Here is an 11,187-nt window from a genome sequence, read left to right as displayed (position 1 = left end):
AAGTATAGCCCCCAATACTTCAAAATGTGACCTTATTTGGAAATAGGACTTTTAGAGGTAATCACTTTAGAATAAGGTCATTAAGATGGGCACTGTCCAATATGACTGCTGTCCTTATAAAAAAGGGAGATTTGACATGGAAGCAGACATGCACAGAGAGAAGATCATATGAGGACAGGTAGGAAGAAGTCAGCCATGTGTCTAGAAAGATTAATCTGCAAGTCAAGGAATGCCAGAAGCTAGAAGAGGCAAGGATGGATTCTCCCCTGGAACCATCAGAGATGCCAGCATAGACCTGATTTTGGAATTCTAGCCTCCAAAGCATGAGGCTATAAATTCCTGCTGTTTTAAGCTACCCATTTTTTGGTACTTTCTTACACCAATCCTAAGAAACTAAATCATGTGATATTTGCTACCTCTACACAATCTCTTAAATTTCCTGGCTTCACAAATTTTATTTTTCAAACTCATCCTGCACATTTGAATTATAAAACACTTTCCTCATCCATTACAGTAAAGACACCTCTGATCACTGCTCTAGTATATGCATCTTAAAAAACACTGTGGATATATCTGTCAAAATAATATTCTTCAGGGTTATATTTCACTGTTTGGAATGAAGTTGTTAGCCATGTACAGCAGTAACTGATCCTTGGCTTTAGTTAGGCTCCTTGCATCTTTCACAATGAAGAAGACCATCTACCCAAAGCAGTCCAGGTAGGAGGAATGCTCTGAAATACTGAAGAAAATCATTGTGATCATAGAAGTAAGTGATTTGAAAAATATTCCACTGCGAAGCCCTCCTAATCAGCCCTTGTGGATTTGTGTCATTATTTCTTAATGTCTCTTATTTTTATATTACTGTTATTCTAATCATTGCTGAGAAACAATCATGAGTGGAAAGGGCTAGCAATTTGTCTAAAACCTCAGTTGCCCAGAAACCAGCTTAGTAACCAGAGATAAGTTCAAAAAGTTCTAACAGCAAAAATTCTGGACGTAGAATTCATTATGCTAAATGCATGCACCCAGATAGAAGGGAAATCCATTGGTCTCACATTCAAAGCCTATGCACCCTTAATTTATAGACAATTCTACAAGCAAAATCCACTCATTTTCAGATCAACTACACAGAAATGTAAGAAACTCCTAAAGTTTAACATATTTCATTTTATTTTTGAAGCAATGTCAATACATAAAATTCTAAATATATATAAAAATATGCACCAATAGCTTAAATTGCCTTTAAAAACTTCCATTAGCATTTTAACATTCTCTCTGCATTTTAATCTATGTATACATCTTTTATAATAAATGCTGTACATTTGCAGTATGTATCCTTTCTCCTTTATCACTGTGAGAAATGGACTATTGCCTGCCATATCAATAAACAAAGTATGTTACAGTTATCAGCGATTGCAGTCCTCTAACGTGAGCTGGTGAGTCCTGAGGAAACTCAGGAAGGAAAGAATACCTGCCATCTAGCAGCCATCAGACTGCAGCCACTCCCCATGGTGAGCCCTGAGGAAACTCAGGATGTGAAAACACAAGATACTGGCCCCAGAGAGCTGAGGTGTATATCAAAGGAATGATTTCAGTGAGCCCAGACTTTTGCATCTTCCCATACACAGAAAAGTGCTACATTCCTTAACTTGACATATCTGGTTGTTTTTTTTTTTTTTAATTAACAATAATCTTTTGACTTTCAGACTACCTGCCCTTTGTTGCAAAACTCCTATATATTCTGGCTCTCCCCATCACATCCTTGGAGCAGTTCTCTCAGGGTTACTTGAGATGCTGCCTCCTAGGCTTGAAGTCCTAAAAATTCCTGCCAAGTAACAGATAACTCTCAACTTTTAGGTTGTGAACAATTTTTTAAGTTGACAATTGTATATTATATCAAAGATATTTTCCATGCCATTACTTGTTGGCCACCACAACCCCTCTAACGTCAACATAATATTCCATTAAAGTCCTTTATTTCATTCCATTAAACCTGTAGATTAAAATAAGGGTGGATGCTGCCTCTGATATCTAAATATCCATAGACAGCAGCAATCAGCGGCAGATGAACTGTGGCTTAGAGGAATGAGGTGAACGTTCATTAAAAGTTGATAGAGGAAGTCTAACATAACTATTCCTCAGTAGCTACTGGATGATTCATGGTAATACTGCATGGCTAGAGTCATTCAAAATCTCCAAATCCCCTATTTAAGAAGTCAAAAAAGCATTCAATATGAAAAACACTTCAGTCACATTTGTAGAATGTTTAAAAGTAAAGTGAGTTTTAGCTCAGACGGGTATATTTCAGATATGGAAAATGAAATCAGGAACAACACAGATGATGCTTGATTGGGACACACTAATTATATATTACACCTGGTTGCCCAGTTTCCAGCTTCATAGGGGGACAAAAGCACAATCAGCCATTCCATACACTGGGCAAAGAACCATGCACTGATCTGAAGGAAAAATCCCTGCTGGTAAGGAAAGATTAATATAACCTAATCCACAGGATTGCAAGGGGTCCATCCAGTTGTGGAAACTGCTTCATTTTGAAATGAAACTAGACTTTAAAACCCGCTGAAGAAACTCTCTTGTAAAACAGAAAACAAAACCGACAAAAACAACGACAAAAAGTGATCAGCGAGGTATTACTCTAATCATTAACATGTTTTAGTTGACTTTTAAAGATACATAGAAACATTTTCTTCTCATAAGAACAATTACGAATAACTAGGCCTATTTAAATTTAAACCCCATGCTAACTACTGGATTTGCATTAGATAAGGAAAAGGGAAATAGCATTTATTTTTTCAGAAGCATGAAATGAGACAATTGGTATGCATCACTCAACTTAATAAGTATAACATCCCTATGGAGTAACATTGTCTCCATTATTACAGATGAGGAAATTGAGTCAATAATAAATACACATGGCTAGTGAATGGAACATCCAGATTTAAAATGCCAATCTTACTCCAACGTGTTCTTAAGCAACATATTATACTAATTCTTCTATTCTATTAACCAGATAGGTCTTAAGTTCAGAGAACCACAAAAAATCCTTTGAAACTATTCACACCCAACTTTCCCCTCTGATTTAAACTTATCATAAAACAAAAACTCAAGCTGGAATTACTTCAGCTACCCTTGCATATCTCTCAAACTCATCAAAACACAATTCTCAACATCTGCATTCTAAGGACCAGAGGCAAAGGAAAAGAAGGTAAGAAGGAAGTAAAGGAAAATAACTGAAAGAATAGTTCAGCTGAAAAAGAAAAAAGATACAAAAGAAGAGGAAGTAGATGAGAAAAGAGAGAAATATAGTTCTAATTCTCTACTTTTCAGCCAATGTATTGGAGAAATACACTTACACCACTATTGCCTGGAAATCGCTGATGAGGAAAAAATGTGCGTGTGTTCTTGTATTTCATCTATGCCATTTTTTAATGTCTTAGGCTATGTTTTGAGTCCTTTGAGATTTCTGAATGCTGACAAAATGAGTGGAGAAAGTAATTCTAGAATTTAGAGGAGGACAGATGAATCACAGATTACATATTTCATCAACTGTCATCTAAGTTTCAATTTTTCTTCAACACAAATCTTCAAGAAAGTCAGACTGTCTTCATATCTTGACTTCATGACCTCTTTAGTATTTGGTATAAAAATATTTTTTTAAAAGGAAGCAGAAGGAAAAGCAAGTGCACACTGTAACTCTGTGTGCTGTCCATGGTATTTGTCCTCACTGCCTTTGCAATACCATTACTTTTCAGTACAGGCAAAGTCCACTGATGACTGTGAGTCTATTTAGCACAAAAAGTAACATATTTTTGTATTTCACACACTTAAAAATAATCTAAGACATTAACAATACTTTTAAAGCATGGTAACTTAACCTAAAACCAAATGTCAAGGCTATTTTACAGGATACTCCAATATTTGGGTTCTGGAGTGGAGAATTCTAATTCATGGTGAAAAGGGAGGTTTCTCCACACCACCAAGCAATGCTCCAGACACCAGCTGAGCATTCTACAATTCAACTGAATTCTGACATTATCTACCCAAAGGTAGCATCAGATTCCACAGGTAAATAGTTCAATCCTACAAGACTGCCCTCCACTTTGGATGCCAATTGCAGGCTATAAAAAATTAATAAACAGAAACCTCAGTTAGAGTTGGGAGACCAGAAAGGAGAGCTCTCACAGATGGTGAAGATAGCAGAGCCCAACAGGATAGAGAAAGACTCCTCTTCTTTCCTGGCAAGGACTCAGCCAACGAAAAGGCACAGACTTTGTTTGCTATACCCTCCTAACTTCCCTTTCCTCTCTATAAAAGTGTGCTCCTTTCCTTGCCCTGTGGGGACTTGCAGGTGGCTCACCGTGGCTGCTGATCCCAAATTGCAATTCTCCACCAATCCTGAATAAACCTATCTTTGCTGGAGAACTATCAGGCAGTTAATTAGTTTCAGGTCAACAAAGCCCAGGTTGTGACCAGTCTTTTGACTCATGTGCTACAAATTGGAGGTTCCAACAACCCACTCTAACTCAGGATGCCAATCTCAAGTGCATGTTGTTACCTGTACTTCTGACCAACTGGCTATAAGTCATATTTCCATGACCTTTCCTTGGGTTTGATTAATTTGCTAGAGCATGTCTACTGGGAAAAAAAAAAAAAAAAGCACAACGTAAGAGCTGTGAGTTGAATTTTATTCAGAGTCTTACTAGGACTATAGCCCAGGAGATAGCCTCTCAGATAACTCTGAGGAACTGCTCCAAGAGGGGGGGAAAGAGCCAAGAGCCAGCATATATATTTTGGGGGGGGGGGGGGGGAGGACAGTGGTCCTGGGAAATAAATGTAATAAAATATATATCTTAGGTGGGGCGGGGCAGGGAGTTGTTGGCGGGAAGTTTAGAACTGGTGCGCTGCGCTCATCCTGCTGTCTCTTGTTCCGCCTGCTCCCTTTGTGCTCACATTCTGCCCTGCCATGCCCTGCTCTCAAGAGGCACAAGTCATCTCCCCCAGCAAACGGGCCCGGCCTGCGGAGGAGGGCGGCATGCGTCTCCGCTTTGTCCGGCTTTCGGAGCACGCCACCGCTCCGACCAAGGGGTCTGAGCGCGCCACGGGCTATGACGTATACGGTGCCTATGATTACACAGTACCACCTATGGAGAAAGCCCTTGTGAAAACAGACATTCAGATAGCTCTTCCTTCTGGGTGCTATGGGAGAGTAGCTCCACGTTCTGGCTTGGCTGCAAAACACTTCATAGATGTAGGAGCTGGTGTCATAGATGAAGATCATAGAGGAAATGTTGTTGTTGTACTGTTTAATTTTGGCAAAGAAAAGTTCGAAGTCAAAAAGGGTGATCAAATTGCACAGCTCATTTGTGAACGGATATTTTACCCAGAAATAGAGGAAGTTCAAGTTTTAGATGACACTGAAAGGGGTTCAGGAGGTTTTGGTTCCACCGGAAATAATTTAAATTTATGACAAGAACAGAAAATGAGAAAATATTCTTCTTCCTTGAAAATAAAGGCTTTGCTTAAAGTGAATATATATATATATATATATATATATATATATATATATATATCTTTGTAAAAGATTACTGCTTATCACAAAATCCTGGTACTTCAGGTTAATGGTTTTAGTGCTTATCTACGTATGGGAAGATTCAAGAATCTTGGGTCTTGAAACTCTTCTCAGGGCACACTGTTGGTGGGGCTCTTCAGTGGGTTGCATTTTAACCTTTCTTAAACTGGATGATGAGCAAGATTCTTTGTTCTTTTTGCTTACAAGCAGCTCACAGAACACAGGAAACTCATTTACCCACTAAATTACCAGTATGTTATAAAAAGATATAATTCAGGAATAGCCAGATGTAAGAGATACACAGGGCGGTATGGGGAAAGGGTATGGAGCTCCAATGCTCTCTCTGAGTTTGTCAATCTCCCCAAACTCCACCTGTCCACCAACCTAAAAGCTCTTTGGGTTTTTATAAAGGCTTCATTACATAAGCATGAGAGATGAAGTCTTGTCCAGTGGTGATCATTTCAACCTCTAGCCCCTCACCCCTCCCCAGAGGTCAAGGGGTAGAACTGAAAGTTACAACTCTTCAATCACATGGTTGTTTTTTCTGGCAACCAGCCCCCATCCTTAGGTGACCTGGGGGCATTTCAAAAGTCACCTCATTAACATTAAAAAAGACACCTTTATCTCTCTCACCACTTAGGAAGTTCCGAGTGTTTTAGAAGCTCAGGGCTAGAAATGGGACAAAGACCAAACACATGTTTCTTTTTATAAATCACAACATCACATCCAGCAAAGATTCAGGATTCAAGATCTATGCATGACACTTCCTCTTGCTGGGTGACATGAGGCAATTTATTTAAGCTTTCAGTTTTCTGTATGTTGTGGGAGGGAAAAAAAACCTCAAAACTTTCTTCTACCCTTTGAGTTTCTTCTGGACGGTCTAAGAATTAAACTGACATGAGACAAATTAACAGGAGAAAATCAAATTTTATTTTGTATGTATGGGAACCCCACATATATGAGAGGGTCAAAGACCCCACACACATGAGAAGTTCAAAGAGAGAACAATAAGATATATATGACATCTTGAGCTAAGAAATAGGCTAGGGGCCTGAGGCTTCCAAGGACAGGAGGGTAATTTACAGGACAATAAGAAGAGCAGATGTTGGGTAATTAGATGTTTGCCTTGACTTACAGATGGACCATTCAGATAAAATTTATCTCTGGTAATAACTCTTATTCTGGGAAAGACCAATTTAAATTCTTCTAAGTAGTTAAGCAGGGGCAGAAATTTCTCTTCAATCCACAGGGTCTCAATTGCCTTTAGCTCAAAATAATTTTCATGCAGAAGTAACATATTTGGGGGAGGTTTGTTCTGAAACCCTTCAATCTAAAATATAGATAATAGTACCCACCTCCTAGGATTGCTATGATGATTAAGGAAGATGATTCTTAAAAAATACATAACATGGTATGTATGAAGCCAATTATGAAGCCAAATTATGAAAATATCATGTAACCAAGCCTTCTAGTTCTTATCAGCAATTCTCTTTCTCACTGTATGAAGAAAATCAATACACAAAAGAAGTGATATTGGCATGACTGTGAAACCATGCACCTCAGACTGGGACTTGAACCCACATGCCAGGACTCGAACCCAGGCTAAAGTCAGATTGGGACTTGAACCCATGTGGCTGGGACTTGAATCTGACCAAAACCCACAGTCTTCCCACGGAGATCACACACCTGGTTTCAGGACATAATGAAGCTCAGGTTCTTGATGTCTCATCACAGAAAGAATTCAGTGAGACACAAAGTGATAGGTAAGAACTGGATTTATTTAGAGAGAAACACACTCCACAGAAAGAGTGTGGGCCAACTCAGAAGATGAGAAGGGCACCAGGGTATGGGGTTGTCAGTTTTTATAGGGGTGGGTAATTTCATAGGTTAATGAGTAGGAGGAGTATTCCAGCTATTTCAGGAAGGGGCGAGGATTTCCAGGAATTGGGCCATCTCCCACTGTTTGATCCTTATGGTTGGCCTTGGAAATTGTCATGGCGCCTGTGGGTGTGTCATTTAGCTTGCTGATGGGTTACAGTGAGCATATATTGAGGTTCAAGGTCTGGTGGAAGTCGACTTGTCCGCCATCTTGGGTCCATTTGGTTCTAATCAGTTTATGTCATGTCCTTGGGCTATGTCATTCTTTCAAAGGCTTTGCCCTGCCCCCTTCCCTGCTGTTTCAACTATGTCACCACTAAGAATTCATTTTATTATCCTATGTCTAATGTTAACCAATTAAAATATAATTAAAATATATATATATATAATTTAATATATTAAATTAAAATGTACAAGTTTCCTGCTTGTGACTTGCTAAATTACAGTCATGTTACAAAGCTGTGATAACACAGTCTGTCATAGAAATGCTGAGATCCACAAAAGAAGAGACGCTAAAGGGCATTATTACAAGAATTGGTTTGTGGTGCATCCTTCTACAATTACCAGAAATATCTAAGGAAAATCATTATGAGTTCATTTGAGAAAGTTCTCAAAAGTGAATTAAAATTTAGTGTGGGTATTATCGCTTACTGAGCATTTCTGAAGAATCAGATTGAGGTTTCTCCAAGTAAGGTAAAGCGTCACTAGGCATGATATCACAATAAAGAGAACAATAAAACTCTTCAATCAGTAGTAGCCATACATTACATATGTTGAAGAAAAAAAAAATCTTGCAGTTGCATCACTTGTATTAAGTTTGGAAAAAAAACCTTGCTCTTGCATCATTTGTATTAAGTTTGGGCACCATAAAGTAAGGAAAAGAACTGTACTCTAATGAAAAGGGAGGTATGTCTTTCATTTCAAAACCTCCATTTAAAGCTTCCATTTTGTCAGACTTAAACTTCTACTTTTTCAACTGCTTTAGGACTTTTAAGTTGCAAACATGTTCTCTTAACTTTTAAGTTGCAATTATCCTTCCAATTTCTTTTTTAACTTCTGAGCAATCTATTTTATTCCACTGAAAAGAAGTTGAAATTTAAGTCAAATACCACTTTTGTTCAACAAGACTTTGATAATGTAATGGTTTAGTCATCTTAATTTATTATGTTCAAAAAAAAAGTCTCTAATGTATTACTCTGTAATAATACAGTTTAGACAGTCAAAACTAGTGAGTTGGACATCTCTTTCCTAAAATTATTCCCATTATTTTACTTTAATTTATGTCTCGTATACTCCTACATTTAAAAATATCAGAGTTAATCCTGCATTACACTTGAAAAAGTTTACAAATTGCAAATATAAAGTATTATTAACAACATTTATGAAAAAAGAAGAAACCAAGTGCTACAGTCACTATTATTTTTAAATGTCCTCTGGATATAATGTGAGTCATTGTGTCATGATTTTATCTCTGTATCTGTGAGTAACTTGTTTCATTTGTTGTAATTTGGTGTTATTAAAATCATATCTTGGTATCAGTTCCCATCTGTGACTTCTGACTTTTCTCTTGCAATGGCCATAGGCTGCAGCGAAATCTTAATTCACCATTCATGACCACGGTCTGTTGGTCACAAAGGAAATTAGTCATGAGACCAGGAATAAGTTAATGCAAAGTCACCATCTATATTACTAAAGTAATTTTGAAAGTCAGGTATGTAAGTCTATTCATGATGGGTAACACATTATTAACATCATTACATGTAATTTAGATTCATAGCCTTTAAAACATACTAAAAAACTAGAAAATACTAGTAAGCATCATCGGCTTTTAGCTTCTAAGTATGCATTATAATAAGAGTAATAAAAATCTATTTTTCCTCAGAAGCTGAATCCTGTGATGTATAAAATAAATTAAGATCGTGCCATACACAAGTTTTCACTGATCTTATACAGCAACCTTCAGTTTTCTGGTAGGTGACCATGTGCAGTAATTTGTCATAAACTAACAGTCTCACATGCTGAGAGTGCTGCTAGACTGCTGTAGGGGAAGTTAGTTTGATGAAATACAAATGAAAACTGTAATAGAAAATTCATCCCAGAACAAATGACTTCTACTGTGCCCAGCCATAAACTCCATGAGGACAGAAGCTCCCCTGCTCATACTACATATTTCTTCATCAGGATTTAAATTGATCTTTCCCAGAATAAGAGTGATTACCAGAGATAAATTTTATCTGAACGGTCCTTTAATCCTATCTTTAAAATCCTTTGTACTAAACGGGTAATTTAGTGAGTAAACGAATTTCCTGAGGTCTGTGAGTCACTTTAACAAATTAATCAAACCCAAGGAGGGGACCATGGGAACCTCTGAAGCATAGGTAACAACCTGGGTTTGCAATTGTCCTCTGAAGTAGAGGGCAGTCTTGTGGGACTGAGCCCCTTACTTATCAGTGGGATCTGATACTATCTCTGGGTAGATAGAATTGAGTTGTATTGTCAGACACACAGCTAGTGTCCAGAACATTGGTTGGTGGTATGGGGATACCACCTCCCTCCACACATTGGAATTGAGTCCAGAACCCAAAGAATGAGTAAACATTATTTTACTATGTTTTTGGAGTATATGAGTTGTATGCTTGTTTACTAGAATATATTATATAAAATGTATACTAGGGCTATAAAGATGCAGGAGACTCTGAACAAGGAAAGAATTTAGTCTACTATCTTTTATCCTATTCCAGGCTGTGGTCCTCTAGGAGTTTTGTGGTATATGATCAATCATCAGCTCTCAAGGACTGCAGGTACCCACTGTGTCCTTAAGAAAGAAGGCCCTGGTGTGCCCCTCTTAGACTTTCTTAAGTGTACGGATGTATCAGGTTCAACGAAATTCTTAAATGTGCTCATTTGATTTAAATATATGAAACACCTGACTCTTCATCCCCAAGAGCTTCTAAATGAATGAAAAAGAAAAATTTTATGGGCCCTTGATTATACATCAGGGGATTTTGTTCAATACAGTACGAATCTTTTATAGGGCTTTAATCCAGTTTGAGAGAAAAAAAAAAAACCAAAACCTAGGAGAGCATACAAGGACTAAAGATTCCCTCCTCTTCTCTTTCCCCTCTCCTCTCTCCCTCTCTCTCATATACACCATGTTTCTCATTATAGCATTGGATTTTATATGTAGTCTATGGTCCATAGACTCACACACACACAGGCGTAAAAGTTGATACATTATTATCTACTATAACCCATATTTTATTCAGATTTCCTTCATTTTTAACTAATCTTCGTTTTCTACTTTCTATTTCAGAATCCCATCCAGAATACTACATAAGTAGTGGTTTATCTTTTTAGGCTCCTCTTGAAGTAACAGTTTCTCAGATTTTCCTTGTTTTTGATGACTGAGAGTTTTGAGGAGTATTGGTCAGGTATTTTTATAGAATGTGCCTCAGTTGGGATTTGTCTGATGTTTAATCGAGCATAGTAAAGGAATTCTGGGCAGAAGACCACAGTGATAAAATCTATAGACATTACATTCTAATCACATCATATCAAGGCTATATATTACCAGCGTAACTTATCACTGTTGATGTTGATCTGATCTTTTGGTTGAGGTAGTCTTTTTCAGGCTTGTTCACTGTAAAGTTATTCCTTTATTCCCCTTTCCATAAGGTATTCTTTAGAAAAAAGCCATTCTGTTCAGCACATCTTAAGGA

At 37.6% G+C, this 11,187-nt stretch overlaps 1 protein-coding gene across 1 annotated transcript; it reads left to right on the top strand.

Moving 5' to 3' along the window:
• The first annotated feature begins 4,964 nt into the window (after nucleotides 1-4,964).
• LOC132430612 (deoxyuridine 5'-triphosphate nucleotidohydrolase-like) lies at nucleotides 4,965-5,530 on the top strand. Its single transcript, XM_060019859.1, has one exon. The coding sequence runs from the start codon at nucleotides 4,985-4,987 to the stop codon at nucleotides 5,486-5,488; it is 504 nt and encodes a 167-aa protein (XP_059875842.1). The 5' UTR covers nucleotides 4,965-4,984; the 3' UTR covers nucleotides 5,489-5,530.
• The last annotated feature ends 5,657 nt before the right edge of the window (nucleotides 5,531-11,187 follow it).

Source organism: Delphinus delphis, chromosome 9 (assembly GCF_949987515.2).
Source record: "Delphinus delphis chromosome 9, mDelDel1.2, whole genome shotgun sequence".
In the NCBI taxonomy this organism is placed as follows: domain Eukaryota; kingdom Metazoa; phylum Chordata; class Mammalia; order Artiodactyla; family Delphinidae; genus Delphinus; species Delphinus delphis.
The sequence above is the reverse complement of the archived record's forward strand: the minus strand, read 5'-3'. Positions and strand labels throughout refer to the sequence as shown.